Source organism: Prionailurus bengalensis, chromosome E3 (assembly GCF_016509475.1).
Source record: "Prionailurus bengalensis isolate Pbe53 chromosome E3, Fcat_Pben_1.1_paternal_pri, whole genome shotgun sequence".
In the NCBI taxonomy this organism is placed as follows: domain Eukaryota; kingdom Metazoa; phylum Chordata; class Mammalia; order Carnivora; family Felidae; genus Prionailurus; species Prionailurus bengalensis.
The window spans coordinates 32,705,229-32,727,137 of NC_057357.1; the positions used below are offsets into that span (position 1 = coordinate 32,705,229).

Here is a 21,909-nt window from a genome sequence, read left to right on the forward strand (position 1 = left end):
TCTCTGCTCAGGTCCTGCCAGACTCCCAGAACGCCAAGCAGGAGATTCGGGCAGATTTGTAATGAGGCGGCAGAGGAAGGTGCCAGGAGAGGTGGGGGTTTGCACGCAGCTGCGCTGCACGGAGAGGCATTCAGAAGGAGAGGGCACCAGCACAGGGCTCGGAGCACAAAGCCCCCAGGACAAGACTCTGTGAGGGAGAAAGGGGCAGGCCACGCACGGACCCCAACTGGCTTAGCCTCCACGGGGAGGCTGCGGCCGCGCCTCTCTCTCTCTCTCTCTCCTCAGTCCTCCACCTCCAAACGGCCCAGGGACCAAGTTAGAAGGACTTTCTCTCAGCAAAGCAAATAAATACCTGTGCCATTGCAGAAGTGGGAACAGAGCTCTGGTCAAACGTTTGACTATTTGACAGTCTAATGAGATGGCCTGAAAGTCTGGACTGCTTGTAATAAAAATATTTTTAAAGTTATGTAACTGGGTCACCATGGAGTTTTTCCTTTCTTGTAAATATTAAATAATTACGAGAAGGAAACACACTTGTTTAAGGAGGGGGAGCAGACAAATTGGCTCAAGACACAAATCTGGGAACGGAGGCTGCTACAAGATACCTTCCAGAAGGTAATCTGGGAAGTACAACCAGGACAAAAGCCTTTGAAAACAGCCTCGTTAGTGGAAATCCGTTCAACGGAGGTTGCTGCAGAGAGATACACGCACTGGGTCTTGCCGTTTGGGTTTATTTCAAAACGCCATGAGTAACACCCATGCCGTCCACATTTCCAGAGTATTCCGAACGCCCCTTGGTTGTGTGGAAACCTCAGTCCCCATGGTAAAAACCAAGTACGTAAGGGCCAGGTTTGATTTACTTTCCATTTTCCTTTCAATTTCCATCTCTTACCATGAAGAAGATAGCAGCACCTCTACTCAGCGTCTGAAAAGTAGAACCACCCCCCACCCTTCCTTTTATGGTTTCATTTCAAGACGGGACACAGAGAGAAGACAGGGTGACGTGGCCCGGTCCTCCAAAGGACTCCCAAATGTGGCTGGGGACACAGACAAATGATGACACATACCTGCGACAGGAGGTAGAGAGAAACCGGCAGGCTGATTTTCGGGCGTTCTCCTCCCTAGGGAAGGTCAGGCAGAAAGAGAGAGAGAGAGAGACAGAGAGGTCCTGGTCACACACGTGAGCAGCACAAAAGACATGAAGCCAAAAGCCATCTGTCTGAGGAGAGGCGCCCCGTCCCCCACTTCCTCTGTGACCCTAAGGCTGTTCTTTCCCGGTACCAGTCAGAAGTCCACTGTGCAAAATAAATTCGCAACCTGATCCCATCCAGCACCGTCTCAAGGCCTCTATTTTTCTACCTGAGAAGTCCTTCACCATTAGTCACGGACTAGAGCCTGGGTCCAGGGGAAAAATGAGCCCCTTAAATTACCAGGAATGTTAATTTGCCCCAGCTGGGGCACAGAGTGGCTGGCTGGCAGGACGGGCCTCTGGAGGCCTGCTCTCAGGAAGAGCGTTCAAAATGGGGCAGGGAGGCGTCGGGGCACTGTGGCTTAGGAAAAACCCCGCGTTGGTAACTGAACTTCACTGTGCTCCATCCCGCATCGACCCTGTGAGGACCTTCAGGACCCTCGTTTCGCTCGGGGGGTGGGGGATGGGGTGGGAGGGGGAGGTCAGCTGCCCTGTCCAAGGTGACAGAGTGAGGAAAGGGAAGAAGCAGAATGTGAGCCCAGGTCTGCAAACTCCAAGTCCTGTGCTTTCTCTCTGCCACCCCCGGCCCCGGCCCCCGCCCCCGCACAGCCCCTGACGGATCCAGTTAGGGCTGCAATTTTTTTTTTATTTATTTGTTCTTAGGAAGAATCTCCATGTTCCACCTCCAAGAAGAAAGCTCCAAGCCCTGGAGGCACATGTGCAGAGGCTGGAGCCCCCGCAGAGTAACCAGCCGACTCCATCCTGCCTCCTGTGGAGGCCTCTGCCCCTGAAATCTGGGAAGGACGGGGCAGAATTCCTCACGGTGGGACCTGAGAGCCACCAGCTCAGAGCCACGTGGCGGACAGGTTCACGATGCAGACTGCCGGTGCACTGCAGACCCTCTGAGCCAGAATCCCTGAGATGGAGAGAGGGCCCCAGAGGACGTGCCTGTCAACACTCACACCGGATGCTGAGCCTAACTGCGGGCAGTCCCTGCTCTGGGCTGCTTCCCTAAGGGCGCTCCCTCACCTCCCACCCATCATGTGCAAGTGCTGGGGCTGGCTGGGTCTTCTGCAGATCAGTGAGCTCTGGCGACCGTCAGGAAAAGTTACCAGGCTTTAGAACACCCCAAGAGAAGGATGAACAGAAACCAAAAATCTAAATTCATAGAGGTTTCCTGTTTCCTTCTCCTGTCAGTGTTCTCTTCTCATTCACTTTTACAGCCAGCCCCCACCCTCAAACACACTCCCTTCCACCCCTCTCTCTCCACCTTAACCGTCCCACCCCCAGGAAATAAAAGGAAAGGAACAGAAAACCAGGACGCTTTGAAAGGAATCTCTCTAGGGCTCAAAGCCTTGGTGGCTGGCAAAGCTTGGTCCTGTTCAAGGTGACCGTTCCTCCCCTTCTGAAGACAGCCCACAGCCCACAGGCACGGCGGGGCCAGGCGCCCAGACCTACCTTGTCCTGGTTCTCCAGCGAGTACACATAGAGGGGCACGAAGAGCCTGTTCAGCAGGTGGTCCGTGAGCACGTCATTGAGGAACTCACAGTTGATGATCAGGATGTCATTGAGATAGTGCAGGTGGTCCAGGTGCTCGGCCACCAGGTCGCTCAGTTTCCCCCGATTCCGGTGCCTGCCAGGAAAAACGACAGCCTTAGCCGGGAAGCCGAAGCACAGAGCCCGTGGAGGTCACTGGGGGTGCTTCATTCACACAACAAATATTCATACAACACACGAAGGCTCAAGAGCCACTTACAGCGGCCCTCCCAGCGGCATGCACGAAGTGAAAATGGGCAGGTGCACCACGATCGATTTCAGGGGACTCCTGGGATCCCCCCACCCTCTGGGGGCCTCCCTACAACTCGCCCACCACCACCACCCAAAACAAAATGGGTAAATAAAGCAAAACCCAGCTCCTTTAGCAAGCCATTCCACAAGAGCAACCACTACTCAATGTGGCAAGACCCCCTGCCTCCCAAGATAAGCAGTATTAATGCGGCAATAAATCCCGGATGACGAAAATGCTCCCGAGGGGTTCCAGGGAGAAAAGCAGGCCTCGGCGGCCACATCCAACCCCCCTGGCCCTGGCTACACATGGGGCACAGCGCAGGGATGGGACACCCCAGCCCCAGGCCCCCAGAGGTCTCTGTCTCCTTTCAGTAAAGCAACAAGCACACTGCTTGGGCCTCTCAGGTTGTCAGCCGCACGCCTGCCGAGGACAGAAAGAGCTCGTCGGCACACCTACACTCCCTCCAAACTGGCATCTGTTGCAAGGGGCAGCGGGGCTGGGGTAAGTCATTATGTTTGTATCGTAATTACGACCACCATCTCAGAAGGCTTGAAATTAAAGAAGAAAATAGAAGCAAAAAGACGTGAAGGTCTCCTGTAGTCCCGCCACTAACAGAGAACATTTGGGGACTTGTCAATGAGGGACGCTACAGTCTGGTTTCCCTGTGTCTATGCCTCCGTAGAGTCACATCTAAAAGGCGTGTGTTAAATATCTATCCGTCAAGCCACATAATGTGCTTTAAAAAAAAAAAAATAATAGGATCAATTTTTCTTCTATGTAACTTTTAATAATTATTCCGTAGCATACTTTAACAAGATACATCCCGAATATTTATAGCAAATACACCCTGTAAGCCTAATAGTACTATAATTACCTATGAACCCACCACCCAGCTGAGACCCACAATACTTATTCACAATGTTTTGCAACCTTTTCCCCCATTTAAAAAGATGCTGTGGGAATTTTTCTTTAGCAGAAGAGTTGATGTACTTCATGTCTTAAACCTTTACCTTGAAAAGTACATGCAGATGGGTTTTTAAAGTTCAATGGTATTGGGCGCCTGGGTGGCTCAATCGTTAAGCCTCTGACTTTGGCTCAGGTCATGACAACACGGTTCGTGAGTTTGGGTCCCACAGTGGATGAGCTCGAGCCCTGCTTCTCTCTTTCTTTCTCTGTCTCTCTCTCTCCCCCTTGCTCACTTGCACCCTCTCTCTCTCAAAAAATAAAATAAGATACAAATAAAAGTTTAATGGTATTGATAAGCTGATAATAACAAACAGCAGCCCTAGCCCAACCTCCCCCACCCCTGCCTGACCTCCAGAGAAGGCAGGTGTTAACTTTTTACTTGTTTCTGTGGATACGCCCCACCCCCCAACTCCTCCACCTCTACAATCTGCAGAGTCTTCTACTTTGAAGTTGAGCCATTTTCAATATCACATGGTGGCCTTCTGTTAGGACGGAACACTTTGCATTCCCTACCCACCCCCCCCCCACCCGGCCCCAACAACTGATACTGACATCATCACAACCATTCACGGGAGAGCCACGCAGAGGACAAGGAGTCCACTTCCTTCCTGGAATGACTTTTTGTCTTTTCTGGAATCAAGTGCCACGTTATGTTTCACTCACATCTGTGACTCTTCAGCTCTGTACAGGTCCTGGTTTTCCCGAATGTCCCGTCAGATCCACCACTACTTCCCCAGTCTGGGAGCTACGGTTCTATGGCTTTGGGCCCCTCCTCCAGCACCCCTCCTTCCCGGATCCCTCTGTCATCCTGAGCCTGCCTAGGTGTGCCTCTCACCAGGTCTCTCTGCTAAGCTGTCCCTCCGGGGCAGGGGTTGCCCACTTGCGGTGATTTTGCCTTGAAGGACACATCTGGCAATGTCTGGAGACATTTTTGGCTTAAACAACTGGAAAAGGGGTGCTCCTGGCATCTGGTGGGCGGAGGCTAGGGAGGCCGCTAAATATCCTACTCTGTGCGGGACGACCCCCGACGACACAGAGTTACCCAGTTCCAAAGATCAGTGGTGCCGCCGAAACGGAGAAATCCTGCTCTGGAACTTGTATTCATCGCTCTGGGGCCCAAATCACCACCCTAACCTGTGTGTGGTGTTGTTGTTGTTGTTGTTTTTAAACAGATTTACTGAGCTATAATCCGCATACCATTCACACAGCTGTCCAACCATCCTCACGATCCACTCTCGAACACTTTTAACCCCCCCTCCCAAAAAAGCCCTGTACTCCCATTTCCCCTTGCGAGTCTGCTCCTCCAGCCCTGGGAAAACACTAGTCTATCCTCGGTCTCTACAGACTGACCTGTTCTGCGCATTTCATTTAAACGGGGTCACACGGGGTGCCTGGGTGGCTCAGTCAGCCAAGTGTCCGACTCTTGATTTCGGCTGTCATGATCTCAGGGTCATAAGATCAAGCCCCACCTCAGGCTCCATGCTGAGCTTAAAGCCTGCTTAAGATTCTTACTGCCCCTCCCCGGTGTACCACTCCTGCACGGGCTCTTGCTCTCTAAAAATAAAATAAAATATGGGGCGCCTGGGTGGCTCAGTCGTTTGAGCGTCCGACTTCAGCTCAGGTCATGATCTCGTGGTTTGTGAGTTCGAGCCCCGCATTGGGCTCTGTGCTGACAGCTCGGAGCCTGGAGCCTGCTTGGGATTCTGTGTCTCCCTCTCTCTCTGCCCCTCCCCCACTCACATGCTTTCTCTCTCAAAAATAAACATTAAAAAAAATTTTTTTTTCATGAAAATAAATAAAACAAAAGAAAACAGGGTGAGGTAAAACGCAGTCCTTTGCATCTGGCTTCTCTCACTGAGCCTCATGCTCCCGAGGTCCAAACACGGGGCAGCACGTGCCAGAGCTCTGTCCCTTTTTACTCCCGGGCACTACTCCGCCACCTGCAAGGACTGCATTTTGTTTATTTGCCCACCAGGTGACGGGTCGTCTTACTTTTTTTTACCAGCTGCCTGGCACCCCATCGATGGGGGTGTTGAACTTACCGGTCCTCTTCCCCTCTAGGAGGTCTGCGGGTTGTTTCTAACATCCCGCCGTTACAAAAAGTGGAATGGTGCGAGGAACCTTTCAACCTATGGAAGTTCACATTCCGCCTACACAAGGGTGGGCGAACTTTGCTCTAGTGTTTACTTTTCCTCAATGAACACGGAAATCTCGCCTAACCACTCTGTCTGCCTGATAAGCCCCCCAGGTGGTCACTTACTCCTCGTCGGTCTGCACACAGTTATCGAGTTCGATCACGTGGCTCCCGATGAACCAGACCAAATTGGAGAAGTAAGGAACAGCAGTTTTATCTCGGATATAGTGCAGCATGGCCTGGTTATCCACTGAGAAAATTCACAAAAGAACAAGGGAAAAAAGTCAAGCCACCAAAAATAACTTAGGGAGATTTGAAAAAAAAAAGAAAAGAAAAGAAAACCACAATGAAAAAGCTCTCTGCTATCATCTGAACCTTTTCTGTCTTTCCTGGGAATACTTGAAAATGGTTAGCTTATTCATTCATGAAATCATGCTCATCAAGGCAGTTCTTATGCTATTTTTATAATTAATACAATTAACTGGGCTAAACCTCAATAGTGCAATTAGAAAGCCTACTTTCTCAGCAATGCATTTAGCTTGGCTACAATGAAACTATGCCATTCTCAGGCAAGTTTCCTGTGTTTACATGTAAGGATAAGTTAAGAAAGCAGAAAACCAGAAGTTAATAACTTACATGACACTGGAATAAGGAACACGGGAATCGTCATTGAAGGAAAAGCAAAAAACAGACAACAGTTAACAGGGTTAAGAACTGGGATGGTGAGACAGTTGCTCAGAGAACAGAGAGCTGGGCAGAAGGTGTCTGAAGATACAGGCTGGAAGAGAACAAGAGAGGAGAGAGAGCAGGGGGCCGCAGAACCGGGGCTTGGACCAGGGCGCAAACTCAGAAGCCTGCTGGGTGGGCCGGGGACTCAGTGAGTGGGGCTGGGAGGCCCAGTGTGTGAACCGGGGAGCCCGGTTCACTGGCACCGCAGCTGCTCTGCGGGACTGTGGGCCCAGAAGGGCCAAATCTCTTTCAAGTCAGAAATGCAGATAGTTACCCGAGATCTCCCAATGTTTAAATACGGGCAACTATACATCTTGTCAAGGAATACCTTAGCCAATAGAAACATGTCTGAGGGCTGGATCCGGCTCTCAGGCCCTCAGTTTGCGACCCTGGGTGGGCCCCCACTGGATTCTTAAAGACACTCTCCAATTTAGGCTGGAGTGAGTCCCTCAGGACCTTTCCCCACCCCAGTAAGGGTCATCTCAAGTAATAACGTCATGACTCATGCTCGTGAAGGTCAAAGCCCTTTATTCTTTGAGAAAATGGGAGCTCCAGCTCCAGTGTGGTGACTACCGGGGAAATAACCCCCGGGTCGCACAGAGAAGGCGTGCCCTCCCCGGGCGGTGCCAGGCCAGGAAACTTGCGTCCAGCCGCCCTTTATGCCAATGCGGGCAGGAACCCGCGGAAGGGCCTCCTCTGGAGGGGATGTTGTGGGCATTAAGCACATCTTGAAGAGAGGAGAATTTGTTGGGCTTTGCAGTCAGTTGCGAATACGATATTGCCCCCTGCTGTCGGTGACACAAAATGAAGCACAAAATGCTTCATTTAAATGTTATTTCAAGATAACACAGCCCCAGGGCCGTATGGAAATCTTACCGCAGGAGACACAAAAATGTAAATATAACGTTTAAGAGGCAGCTTTGCCTTTTCTAGTTATCACATGGCAGCTGGAGTCCCACCTGTGCCTTTCTTAGGACATCACTAGTACTGTGCATCTGGTCTAAGACTTCAGCATGCAGAACTGAGTATGCACCAAGAGAGTGGCACAAAATTCACCCAAGGGGCCAGTTAAATGTCCCACGATTACGAGCCTTGCATGACACATGCAACCCGAGCCGTAATAACGGAGCTCCCCGTGCCACCAGAGGATTTTAAATGCAGACTCATGGGAGCAAGCCCCAGTCAGAAGTCAGACAAGGCGTGAGCTCCTAAGAAGGCCTACCTTTGTAGACATTCAAAGTTATGGTTCTTACAGCAATTCTAACCATGCTTTCGGGGTGGTTGAAAAATTTGATGGCTTCTGTGTACAGGGCAAAGTCGTTAGTGTGCTGAAACAAAAAAGTACCAGAGATGAGTTATGAGCCCATAGGGCAGGCCTGCCCCCACCCAGCTTTCTGAAGCCTATCAGACTCCCATGAACCTTAGGCCAGGGGTTCACCCCCGGTGGGGAATGTGGGAAGGGACGGGGAGGTGAGACCATCCCAGAACATTAAAAAAAAAAAAGCAGGGGGTGGGGGGGTGGGGGGGAGTCCAACAATGCCAGACCGGGGCCTGTGACCTGTTCTACCAGTTCTCAGCTGGGTGCTGTAACAGTTCTGAGCCTCTGTTTCCCCGTCTCTAACACGGAGAACGTAATTCCCACGTCCCGGCCGCTGGAATTCAACGTGAGGATTTCACGAGCAGAGCCCGCCATGGGACCTCCTCAACAAGCACTCAGCCATAATGCTAGCTCCTACCATCAGATGCCACTTCCACGGATAAAAGGCAAGAGTGAGGTTTTCCTCACATTCGGAATCTCTTCTGGCTGTTACCTATTTCTCTGTCTAGAAATACTAGAACTACACACGTTCGCAAGGAGCAAGAGGGTCTCGGGAATCAGCTGGCATGAGAAAGGGATCATGGGAAGGGATCAAAACCGTCCAGAAGCCTGGAACTCCGCTGCGGGAGCCTTAAGAAAAGCAGCGTGGGCTCTGCTCCCCGCTTCTGGCCAGGTTTCCCACTTGGCTCCAAGCATGCTCCGAGGGCACCGGTGGGCGGGAGCGTGGGGAAGAAGCAAGAGCCAACCTACAGCAACGTGACAATTGTCAAATGAGGACGATGCCACTGTGAGCACCAGAACTGCATCCGTGGCAGGTGGTGGCTACAGTACTGGGCCACGTGAAAGAGGAAAGGGAGCCCACCTCAGAAATAAGGCCCCTGCAGCTCCTCTGGTGACCAGAAGGATGTTCTTCCAGAACAATCGCTCGGGTCCAGGAATCCCAGAGTCCTGCCCTCCCACCCTGGTGTCCAGAATCCCAGCTGCAGCTGAGCGGAGGTACACTCTCTCTGGTCTGAAGTTCACAGGTAGATTTTCATCCACCTGGGAGAGCTGCCAGGACAACCCAAATCTCATCCACGTGTCTCTGGACACATTTAATGAGCACCTACTATCTGCCAGACACAGGGCCACAACATGTCAATTTCTCAAACTGCCACACATTTGGCGGCTGACGGCTAGTGTGTCTTCCCTTTGAGGCCAATTCTTCCCCACTTTTAAACTACACAAGGAAAATCGGGGTTCAGGCTGATGCCGCATCATGTGGGGACAGCTGGATGGAGTTTGCACAGACTCCGAAGGTACGTTTGAGAGTTATGATCTGACTGCAAAGAGAGGCGGGGCAGTGCAAGTGACCACCAATCAGAAGACACTTGCCATTCGGGCGCCTGGCTGGCTCAGCGGGTTAAGCGTCCGACGTTCAGTTTCGGCCCAGGTCATGATCTCGCGTTTCGTGGGTTCAAGCCCCATGTTGGGCTCTGGGCTGACAGCGCGGACAGAGGCTACGTGGGATTCTCTCTCTCCCTCTCTCTGCCCCTCCTGTGCTTTCTCTCTCTCAAAAGAATAAATATACTAAAAAAACAGGAAGACACCGCCATGCAAACAGCACCTGGCCTCCAGGAATTTCCAACGATCCTCACCTCCTGTGTTCACACACTGACATCCTCTCCCACACGGACTCAAGCCTGGCCTGTGCGGCCTCAACGACACGGTGGAAAAGATGGAGTGTGGCCTCTGAGGCTGGGTCATAAAAGGCATTACAGCTCGTCTTGGTCTCCTGGATCGTTCGTTCCGGGGAGAACCAGCTGCCATGCCGTGACGTCACTCAAGCAGCCGCTGGAGAAGCCCATGTAGCCGAGGCCTCCCACCCACGGTCAGCCACGTTGAGTGAGCCACCCTGGAAGCAGCTCTCCCAACCCCACCCAGCCTTCACGTGACTACCCTCGTGAAAGACCAAGCCAAGCTGTCCCGCCAGGTGGCTCCCAAATTCCGATGCACCGCAAGAGAAACGTGACATGACTGTGACCGAGAAGGCACAAGAGGAAGTCTGCTGGGTGGGGAGGGGAGGGGGGCGCTTCTGGGAAAGAAGCTTTTGAAAGTTAGAAAGGAACACAAGAAGGGAAATAAGTGATCTCTTCAGGCTTCTGGGCAGTGGCATGTGAGTATGTGATGTTTGGAGCCGCTGCAGCCATCCTGAGACCATGAGGGGTCATGCCTGAGGACAGATGCCAACCGTGCGGTCACCAGAGCAGGAAGGGGAGAAAGCCCGGGTCCTCAGTGAAGTGATCGTGCCACAAGATGGATCAGACCCAGGACGGCCAGCATCCGTACCTTCTGGTATGAGATGAACTGACCTTATCAAGCTCCTTTTCATTGGAAAACGGCAACAATTTATTTTTCAAAATTGCTAGTAATGATCCCAAGGAATACCAGGGACATTCGCTTGTGAAGAATAGTGTGAGCTCTGATTTTAAGGAGCTAGGTACATACTAGGGGCTCCGAAGACATCATCTCCCTTCATTCGATCCCTGGAAAATCCTTCGCTATAAATCATCATCCCCTTTCTCAGATGAAGAAACTGAGGCTCAGAGGACTGAGACTTCTCTAAGGTCACACAGCAGGGAATTGGCAAAGCTGGGTCTGACCGCATTTCAATCCCAAGTTCACTTTTAGGCACTTCTGCAATGCAATGTTCCTCAGTAGCACAAACTGAATTTTACGTTAAAAACAGAGAGGTAACTTTGAAATAAATCAAATACATATATATATATTTTTTTTTTTTTTTTTTTTTTAAGCCTGTCAAGGTCAAACACGGTTGCTGTGAAAAATCAGGAAATGGTGAGTGCCCACGCGCTTTGTAAACAGGCACGAGACCCCCGGACCGAAGGTGCCCCTCCGATTAGCTAGCTTTCCACCCAAACGCACCCCTCTGGCAGTTACTTACCTCGTTGTAAAAGAAATGGACGGTGTGGTTGTTGAGTTTTAACGAAAGTGTTTTCAGGAATGATATATAATATGCCATAATCTCCTCATCGGAAAAGTCAAACTTATGGACAATGATAGAATTTACATAGTTATTAGAGAGCAAATAATCTAGAGGGAGGGGAAAAAAAAAAAAAGGAAGACAGGTTAATTCACGCCGAAGGAAAGTCAAGCGACAAAATTGGGTAACAGACGACTCTGTGAATGTACTTGAACCCCTCGAGATTCTGGGTCGCCAGGGAGCAGCTTTACCTGTCTACCAGCAAAGAAGTCAGCCAGACATGACACACAGCCCCAAGAAAGTTCAAGAGCCGTGACAGTAGGGCCCGGACTACCCCACCCTCCTACACCAAATAGAAAAAACATTTGAACTTTTTTTTTCATTGCTGACAAAGTTCACCAGAGAGCTGGGGGTGGGGCAGATGTGTTGGTGCGTGGGCATTTGCACAAACCACCCACGGGCAAGGGTAAAAACCAACATATTTTATTAAAAGCTGCTCCATTTGCCATCAGGAGTCATACTGTCATCCCTGAATGCTACAAAGGGCTACATGGGTTTTTTTCTCCCTATACGGCAACACAGTTTCATAAAAGCTACTTTAAGCTAAACCTCCCGGGGACGCCCAGCACCAGGCTGAGCGCTTTACATTATCGTCGCACTGATCTGATCCTGCAGAGCAGGTCTTCTTCTTCCCGTTTTGCAGAAGAGTAAAATAATTCAGAGAGGTCGATTAACTTTCCAGAGGTCACACAGCAGTCTGTCACAGACATGGGATTTAAGGAGGGTCCTCTGTCAAATCCTGTGTTAGCAGCACGCACTAATGGGAGCCAGTAATGAAATCTGGGTGCCGAGGGCCTGAGGCACTGGGACCGACTGGAGAGTGGCTACTCCCTCCCAGCCCCCAGCCCCCAGCCCCTGCAGAGACGCAGACCCAGCATGGTGAGAGCCTTCAACTGTTCGAGGGGCTGGAAAACAGAGGTGAGTGTTCCATCTCCTGACTCTGACACGCTGGCCCCTAGGTCACCTAGTCCTTAAAGCTGTTCTGGTGGCAACATCCGGGGTACGGGCCAGCCGCGGCCTGCGGGGCACAGTCCCGGCCTTGAGTCCTTTCCAGGCATGTCTCCGAATCCTCATCAGCCACCCCGCAAAGCAGGCGCTGCCACCCCCTGTCCTTCGGACGGCCAGCCTGTGAGCTCTGACCCAGCCCACCCACGCACCCCCAAATGGTTAAAGGCAGAACGTGATCAACCCCTGCACCCACAGGCAGGCGTGGTAAGAGCGAAGCTGAGCGGTGTGGAGCCTGGCTACTCAAAGTAGCCTGGCATCACCTGGAGCTCGTCGGACACGCGGAACCTTGGGCCCCAGCCCTGCCCACCTCCTCCGATCTCAGGGGCGGACCCGGCACACTCCATGGGTTAAGGAGCCCTGCGTGGCTTCCTATCATGCTCACGTGTCTAAGAGGCAGTGTGTTTGAAGGGAACTTGGATCCACTCTGCCCCTGCCACCTCCCAGCTGGGTGACCCCGGGAAAGCCACTTAGCCTCTCCACTCCCCAGTCTCCTTGTCTAAATACAGGAGTAACGGTGCCTTCCTCAGGGGTCGGCTGTGAGGATTAAAGGAGATGAGGTACGAAAGGGCAGCGACAGGCACAAAGCAAGCACTCAGTAACGGCTGCGGCCACTTTCCATCCAGCACCCTCACGTGGAGCCTCCAGCCACCAGGACTGAACACAGGTGCTCTCAGGGGGAATAGGAAATAAACTGCAGGGGCGCCTGGGTGGCTCAGTCACCTGAGCATCTGACTCCGGCCCAGGTCATGATCTCACGATTCGTGGGTTTGGCCCTGCATCGGGCTGTGTCGACAGAGCAGAGCCTGCTTCAGATCCTCTGGCCTTTCTCTCTCTGCCCTCCCTGCTTGCATTCTCTCTCTCTCTCTCTCTCTCAAAAAATAAACAAACTTAAAGAAAAAACAGAAATAAACCATTATTTGGTGCCAACAAGGTATCCAACGTAAACCGATCAAAGTACTACCGGAAAGGCTGACATCACCAGACGCGCCCCAAAGAGCCATCCGGGAGCACGGGGAGCATGGGGCCCACAGCCGGGTCCTCCTCAGAAGCCGGCTCTCCAGGAAAACCACTGCCTTCCGGAAAGCATGCTGGGTGTCCTCGGCCTTACAGAAGTCTGTAATCCCAGAACAGTTTTCAGAATCTCCAGATTCTCACAATTCCGGATGCAAATCTTGGGGCCTGCTCCAAGAGAGGGGGCAGCAGGTCGGGGACGGGGTTCCGAAAAATCTTCATTGACTTAATTGCCAATTTTTTTTTTAAAAATCTTAACAACTCTTAACAAATTTTTAAAAAAATCAACAATTTTTAACTGTTCAAAATTGAGGTTACGTGGATCACAAATCTGAAGCAGACAGCTTAATCTGTGCGGAAACGTATGTATATGTGGATATAAAGTCTACATACCTATGTACTTATTCATATATACACACCTCACAAGTCTTGGACATGCAGCTTGAGGAATTTTTGCAAATATATACGCCACGTAAGCACCATCCAGGTCAGACAGAGTATGTTTTTTGTTCTCCAGAAGGCTCCCTGATAGCCCTATCCAGTCAATACCCTCTCCCCAACGGCAAGTTCTAGTTTGCCTTGGATCACATAGACTCATTTTGCCTATTTTTTTAATATTTACTTATTTTTGAGAGAGAGAGAGAGAGAGAGAGACAGAGGATGAGCAGGGGAGGGGCAGAGAGAGAGGGAGACCCAGAATCCGAAGCAGGCCCCAGGCTATGAGCTGTCAGCACAGAGCCCGACGTGGGGCTCGAACTCACGGACCGTGAGATCATGCCCTGAGCTGAAGTCGGACGTTTACTCAACTAAGTCACTCAGGTGCCCCTGCCTATTCTTGAACTTCATACCCATGGATCATACGACACGCAGGCCTCTTGTGTCCGGCCCGTCACTCGTTACCGCATCTCAGAGTTACCCACAGTGCTGCACGCGGCGGTAACAGTGCATCCCTTGGCTCCTTTTCGCTACGCAGCATTCTACTCTTTAAACAGTCGACAATTTAACCACCTGGAACCTTAACTCGGAAGGAGCAGCCCATGTGATGCTGACGCCCAGAGCCCTTCTTTTTCAGTCCTCCTGGCCGTGGCTGGGGATGCGTTGGCTGGCAGGACAAGGGACTCCTGAGACGTCCCGTGGAGCCCCACTGTGACTGGCTGGCAGCTTCCGGGCCATCAGAGGCACAGATGCCTACGTCAGCCTCAGATGTACAACCAGGAGCCTCTTTGCTGCGCTTTCAGCTGGAAAAGTCACACGCTCCAATCATTCCCCAGCGGGGACTTTTCCAGGGCCTCCACGCGATGACTCTGTGGGCGGTGGGGGCCGCCATGGGGGCAGCAGCGGTGCCTCTATTATTCGGCTGGGATTTTTCCACTGCCCCCTCACCGTGTGGCCGACTTTCTGTGGTATCCTTTTCTAATCAACCCAGGAGTCTACGTAATCTCGGTCTCTCGGGCCTCCTGTGACTTAGGTCCCCAAACCCGACGGGCAACAGGTGCACTTGTGAAATGGCTGCTGGTAATAGTGAAAATCCGGAAACCACCTAAATGCCCGTGGTCAAGTTCAATCACTTGGGGCTCAGCAAGATGCCGCCAGTCAACCAAACGAGGTGAGGACGCGTGAACGGACCGTATGAACACCTAAGATACATCAGCAAGTGGGGAGCGCATAAAGCAGAAGGCAGAACGCGCTGTGTCTACCCAAGGGGTAGGGTGAGGCTCTGCAGAAGTTTTGTTTTCTGTATTCTCACGGTGTTTGATTTTTGCTGTTGCTGTTTTATAATCCGGATATTTTCTTTCTACAATTGGAAAATAAAAATAAAAGCAAAACTCACACGTCCTCCTTACCCCCACAAATCAAAGTTCTGTCAAAGGCGGTGCTGTTGGCTGCTTTTACAGGGCTTACAAAAAGGACTCCGGTGAATTCCCTGTAAAGATAGTGCCATCTGTCTGCGTACCTCACAGCACGGTATCCTTCTAGGTCCCAATTCAGAAAGGCGTGTGATCCAGAAACTCCAGCGTTTCCTATTGCCCCAACCCCCACCTTCGATCCAGGAGCCCCGGGGCGAGCTGGGCTTAGGAAGGAAAAAGCAGAGAACAGACATTTGGGGGGGGGGGGGGGGACGCTGGATTTAATGATAAAACCAGCCTGAGTGGACACTTCCACCTGCCAGACCCCACACCACGTTCCGCACGCCCGCGGTCACGCTTAGTCCTCAAACCACCCCATGCCCCAGATACGAGTGTCCTCTCTGCTCCACGGAAGCAGAAGGTGCAGCCTGGAGAGGACAGTTCGCCCCCAGAGCACGTGCAGGGCGAATCCGGCAGAGCCAGGCCCGGGGGCTGGGGGGCTAGAGTCCGGGGCCCGCACCACCGAGCTGGGTCTTCCCCTCTCTCAGTTTTCAGAAACCACACACAATTCGCATCCAGGGTAACAAAAGCTGTTAACACGGGAAACCACTTAGGGAGAGTGAGTCAACTCACATCTGTCAACTCCCATTCGTTCACCGGGAAGTGTGAGCACAGGCTCCTGGGACAGCAGCACCACCTAGTGGCCACCCTGAGAGCCTCCGCTCAGCAGCCTGTTCCGGCCTCTCCCCACTCCCTCCTGGTAGGGATGCCACTGTCTTTACCCCCTTCCATCCACCAGAAACTTTTCCTAGACCCTTCTTGGGGACCTAGAGCCTCCTTCTGACACAGACATCCGGTCACTTGTCTTCTCTTCCCTACTCCTGGCGGGCAGGGCCCGGGGACTGCCGATCCCAAAGCGGGCCAGTCAAGCCCGGAGGAGGAGGAGCTAAACCAACCTGGTAGGGTTTCCCACCCTGGGCTCTGCTGACACTCTGCGCTGATAGCCCTTTACCGTGGGGCGCGGTCCTGCGCATCCCAGGACTCCACCCGCCAGAGGCTAACAGCACCCCCAGCCCCTCACCCAACACGACACCGACAAATGTCCTCCTGGGGCACAGTCACCCCCGGGTGCGGGCACTGAACTAACGCAGCTGGACTCAAACCCCTTCCGGATCCGGGCACCGCTAGAGCGGTCACCACAGGCTCGTGACGCAAACTCTCCCGGCACGAAGTGAGGGTGCCCACAGCACCTGTCTCCCAGAGCGGCTGTGTCAGAGGAGGAGCCTGGGCTTAGTGAGGCCAGAGAAGGAGCTTGGGTCTCACTCTCGCTTGCTCCTGGGTTGTTCTTCCTCACCCTGCTACCTCCAGGGCCTATTCTGTTGGCTGATTTTTTTTTTTTTAATAGCAAGTGAGTTTTTACTGAAAGTTTAAGAATGCCGTAGATTCTGTGGCAACTTACAAATTCGTAATAATTGATACCTCAAACCAAGAAAACAATGTAACCGAAACTTCATTTCCAAATGCAAATCAGTTATACTTTGTTGAGGAGTGGTTCATGTGAATGTATAGTTTTTTAAAAAAGGATGGTGTTACAATCCTGCACGTATAACCACTTAGCCATACTTCAGTTCTGCCTGCTAAAAATGTTCTTTTGGAGAATCCAGTGTGAACATCTCCTACTTTTCTTGAGTCATTTTCTCCAGGGACGGAATCACTCTTTAACGGACAGCACTCAGGAAGCTATTCGACAATACTCAGATCGTACTGGTATCTTGAACACAGGTCTCCAAGGGGGCCCAGCTCCAATTTGCGAAGCAGGCCCAGTTCGGAATGGTTAACGAGGTGGTACCTAACGACGGTACTAATTGTTATCAAAAATTAACAACTTTAGGTATCTTTGTTTTGGATTTCGGTGGTTCAGGCACATCCAAAATTTCTTCAGAGTCTGCACTCGATCCCTTTGCCCAGTGGCCGGCTGTGACCATTCCGTCTGAATTCTCTCAGGGCAATCTCGCTTAAAATGTTCCACAGAACAACAGTCTACAGCAACGGCCATCAGCACAGAGTCCCCTGGGATTCTCAGGACAAGCTATGGGCAGATGCCCCATTTCTCCACCAACAAAACATTCTGCGGGAGGAAATTCACCAAGAGCCGGGTCCACTTTGGCTCCACCCTAGGTGAGTTCCTGCTCTGTGGACCCACACTCCAGTGCCCGTATCTTGATTCTCGAGGATGGCTGGGCCATCTGCAATCCCGTGGCCAGGTTTTCTACAGTGGAAACCTACCACTGCATTTTTCTTTGGCTGCTGGTCTTTTTAGTTTCCTTCCCTTTTAAAAGCAACTGCAATTTCTTCCCTTACCTCCTGAATGTTGCTATCATCTCCCCATTATGAACCACCTGTGAGTCTTGTCTTGGGTATTCCAGAAATCCATTTACACCTTCATTTAAGTACTCCTTTTTCTTTTCTTTTTGTGTTTTGCTTGGGGCGCGTCATTTTTAACAGAGAGCCTAGTGGCTTCAAGTTGTGTACCCTTTGGTAGGTTTTGGGCTTCGCCCTCAAACGACCCCTTCCTTCATGTCCTCCCATGATGTTGCAGCCAAAGGTCTCTTACTATGTGCGGTAGTAACTCGTGCCCAGCTGGTCACGGTATCATCAAAGGTACCTCGTCAAACACGCAGGAATCCTCCAGGGCAGCTGAGTTAGTGAGCCAGAGAAGCCCCTCCCTGTTGGCTGGTTATTCAGCAACCCCAACGAGTTATAAAGAAAAAAACGTCAACAGCCCAGAACCATTCAGCAGAGAGGACCCCTCGCAGCCCTTCCCAGTACCCCGCTACGCAGGGATAAACATGGTTAGGGACTGAACTGCATGCCCCCCAAATTATCATAGTCAAGCCCCGGCCCCCAGTGTGACTGTATTTGGAGACAGAAGCTTTAAGGAGGTAATTAAGGTTAAACAAGGTCCTACGGCGGGACCCTGGTCAAAGGTGGGTGTCCTTAAAAGAGGAAAAGATACCAGACTCACTACACGCACGCGTGCACACCCACACACACACAGAAAGGCCACGTGAGGACACAACGAGAAGACCGTCATCTGCAAACCAGGAAGAAAGGCCTCCCCAGAAACTAACCCTGATGGCACCTTGATCTTGGACTTCTAACGTCCCGAGCTAGGAGAAAATAAATTTCTGTTGTCTAAGTCACCAGGTCTGGGGCATTCCGTGACAGCAGCCCAAGCGCCCTAACACACACGGTAAGCTCAGACGTTCAAAAAGCCACACGAAAACCACGCCAAACTCCAGGCCGCCAAAGCTCAGCAGTGAGGGGGCAGGTACCAGGGGCTATCCTTACAGAGTGAGGTCTCGTGACTGATATTCTCAAAGAGGATGTTCAAGGTCTGCAGCAGCTGAACGCACACGTAGCGGCCTGATTTCTGCCGCAGGATGTTCAAGAAGAAAACAAACATGTTCTTCTCCAAGAAGAAGCTGGGGAGAGAAGGGGAAAGCATCAGAGGTTTGCTGCTACTCGTGCAGATACACGTCATCCCCTGGCTATGTGCACCGCATGTGTGTGGGGGCCGCCCCCGGCCCCCAAAGGCATCCAGAGAGCAGCCAGGTCACACGGCCTGCGTAGCCCCGGCTCCTCCCCTCCCTCGATGCCTCCCTCCGCCACCGCAAAATGCAGCCACTCACGCTCTCTCCCCAGAATCTGAGCGCACGGCCGATCCTAGGAAGCCGTGACCTCGATTCCTGCAGAAAGGGCGAGATCTTTACCGCCAAAGTGATTACACATTATTCTACCTATGCTTGGAAACCCGACAGGCAGCATTCTCCATCCAACACTCTGTATCCTCAGCTTTCTGTACTAGGCCTCTTTCCTTGGCTTTCGTATCTTTGAGTGTTAGTGACAACCAGCATTCCCTCCAATGGGGCAAAATAATGCCACTAAAAGAGTATGGGTTTCCAAATCCAGGGAAAAGGAACTGGAGGGAATTGAAGGGGCCGATGTGGCAGGGAAACCCTAGTCAGTCCCTAAGTCAGCTTCTGCCTTTCTTATTCTGGACAGGACAGCTGTCTGCATGCAGCCCGGGAACACGGACTTTTGGGCTACATCTTGGCTCTTTTAGTCTTGAAATGGAGACAGAACCCCCTATGCCTTTCTTTAAAGGAAGAAAATGGGGTTTTCTAGCTACATGTTCTCTGTATGCAAGCTAGGACCAGGTAACCTCTCATTTGGGACACTCACAACAGGTCCCTGCAGTCACATGTATCTGTCACTTAGTTCTGAGGGTCTCTCTCCCCTTGGCTCTCAGCTCCACGGTGGCAGGACCATGGGCCTGGCACTTGCTCGGGGCTACATAACCTCTGTTTGAATTCCTGAAAGGGTAAATGAATAAGTAAACATGACCTGAGAAAACATGACCTCAAACCTTATTCCACTCTGATTCTGGGAGCCTGTCTGCCTACAAATGTCAGTCACGCTGATCCCAAGAATATTTCTACCATTTGACCCATTTTGTCCACCTATGCTTCAGGTTGAATAAATCAGTGACTCCCAAGGGTCGCCCGACAGGCTCAGTGCAGCACAATGACCAATTTGGGAACTTGTTAATAATCAAAGTATAAAACAAACACCATGAGCCCATATTGATATAAATAAATGAGTGGGGTGCCTGGGTGGCTCAGCTGAACATCCGACTCTTGCCTTTGGCTCAGGTCACAATCTCACTGTGAGGTCGAGCCCCGCACTGAGCTCTGTGCTGACAGCCCAGAGCTTGCTTGGGATTCCCTCTCATTCCCTCTCTCTCTCTCTCTCTCTCTCTCTCTCTCTCTCTCTCTCTCAAAATAAATATTTTTTTAAAAAAAGAGTCTGTTTCTTAAAAATAAATAACTCACTGAATACATAAATGGGGAAAAGAGACAAATCTATGCAGATTTTCAAATACTGTATATAGCTACTCACCCCTTTCCAGAAGGTTGGAGCTTAATTCCAAGCCCCCAGGTGGGCTACATTGGATGACTCTTTCAAACATGGTGTAGGGAATGGGGAAAAGAGTAACTTTATAGTGGAAAAACCTGGCTGACACCACTTCAACCAAACAATCAGAGTAACTTCACTAGAGCGCAGGTGGATGTGGGGGCTGCTGATACCGAGGGCTGAAAAGGACATATTGTTACAGTTGTTTCTACCCCAGGCTAATCATGAGTAAACATCGCAGAGACCAGATCGGGGTGGGGGGAATGGCCAGTACTTCTCGAACACATCAAGGTTTTCTCCTGAAAACCAGAGAAGACTGAAAATCAGTCACAGGCCAGAGGTGGCTGGGAGATGCAGCACTTTGCGGCACCGTGAGAGCCTGGACTGCGTTCCCAGAGCAGAAGGGGGATCTTAATGGAAGAAGTGGCAAAATCCAAATCAAGTCAGGGGTCTACCGAACAGTCACGAACCAAGCTTAGCTTCTCGGTTTTGACCAATGCACCCCAGTCATATAAGACGTTAACAGTGGGGGAAACGGGGTGAGGGGTGCTGGGGAACTTTCTGTACCAGCTTTGCAACTTTTCCATAAATCTAAAGTTATTCTAAAAGAAATGAATTAAAAACAAATTCTCCTGGGCACTCCACGGGGGGGCCATTTAGGAAGCACGGGGCAGTTGTTCTGAGACAACAGATTGGCTCAGAAAGTCCACTCTAGTCAAGAGGGACACGGTCTCTAGCCTTTAACCCGAGGGTCTATCTCATCCCCAAAACAGACAGCAACCGACCAAGATGTTCCCCGTGCGTCCTGATATGCATCTAGTCCTCTCTGCAGGCACCGCCTCCCTCCCTACTCCTGTTTTCCTTTGGGGAAGAGGCCGGCGTCACGGGTTTGCATTTTCCACAAGTACGGATGAAGACAGAAAGCTATCTGGAAAATCAGATTAGCTAATAAGCCAGGCTGGAAATGGAACTCCTTTACTTGTTTCAAAGGGGCTTTTTAAGGGGCCTCAAAGCTTCCAGTTGAGATTATCTTATATAAAAATAAAACCTGTCGGGGCGCCTGGGTGGCGTCCGACTTCAGCCAGATCACAATCTCGCTGTCCGTGAGTTCGAGCCCCGCGTCGGGCTCTGGGCTGATGGCTCAGAGCCTGGAGCCTGTTTCCGATTCTGTGTCTCCCTCTCTCTCTGCCCCTCCCCCGTTCATGCTCTGTCTCTCTCTGTCCCAAAAATAAATAAACGTTGAAAATAAAATAAAAATAAAACCTGTCTTTGGTGGTGGTTGTAACCCGAGTCCCTCTGCACTCAGACACCAAGACAGGTCTCCTGGGGAAGCTGTCCGTGGCCTCCAGCCTTTGCTTTTCATCCGACCAACAGGGACATCTTTCCAAATTACCATGTGCTAACAATTCTGGAGCGCCTCCTCTGTACCGGGCAGTAGGCAGGAACTCTCCTTTAAAGATGAGGAAAGTGAGGCTGGCCTAAAACTGCTCATCTAGGAAGTACGCCAACGAGGAGAAACCCCTTCGTGGGCTCTGGGCGTGAGCTGCCTCGTGCCTGCCTACCAGCGGTGTGATAGGAGATTAATGGGAATGCGGACGCCGCCACCCCGGGGGCAGCTGGGAGACTCAGATTATCTCATAGGGAGCTCAGCACTGTGCCTGCCCAACAGTTAACACAATAAATATGAGCCCTTCGTGTCTCTCCAGGGCAGGGCCCTGTCAGTTCACTTCGAAGCTAACTTCCCAGGACGTTTTGTCCCCTTTGGGGAGGCTGTCAGAGGCTACTTGGAAAATCATCCATGATATTTTCAGATTTTTCGAGAGACGCTCATGTCCCTTTCCCATTTTCAGCTTACATTTCTCCAGTGTCTCAAGGACATTTTGTATGGATGGAGATATAGA

General features: G+C 51.4%; 1 protein-coding gene and 1 pseudogene across 8 annotated transcripts in view; both read right to left on the bottom strand.

The window, feature by feature from the left end:
• CLEC16A (C-type lectin domain containing 16A) overlaps positions 1–21,909 on the bottom strand; it is a 203,420-nt gene that overhangs the window by 169,266 nt on the left and 12,245 nt on the right. For 5 of the 8 annotated variants that reach the window (XR_006294234.1, XR_006294235.1, XM_043560531.1 and 2 more), the window contains exons 3-9: positions 18,383–18,516; positions 11,067–11,215; positions 8,030–8,135; positions 6,715–6,720; positions 6,205–6,328; positions 2,648–2,822; positions 1,068–1,121 (exon numbers count right to left, since the gene is read on the bottom strand). Coding sequence is in view for 6 of the 8 variants with exons in the window: in XM_043560531.1 (XP_043416466.1) it covers positions 1,068–1,121; positions 2,648–2,822; positions 6,205–6,328; positions 6,715–6,720; positions 8,030–8,135; positions 11,067–11,215; positions 18,383–18,516 (748 nt within the window). In the remaining 2 variants the exon portion in view is untranslated. The remainder of the gene's footprint in view (positions 1–1,067; positions 1,122–2,647; positions 2,823–6,204; positions 6,329–6,714; positions 6,721–8,029; positions 8,136–11,066; positions 11,216–18,382; positions 18,517–21,909) is intronic. The other 3 variants (XM_043560532.1, XM_043560530.1, XM_043560534.1) reach the window with 1 other exon arrangement.
• Positions 15,293–17,902, bottom strand: LOC122472043 (annotated as a pseudogene).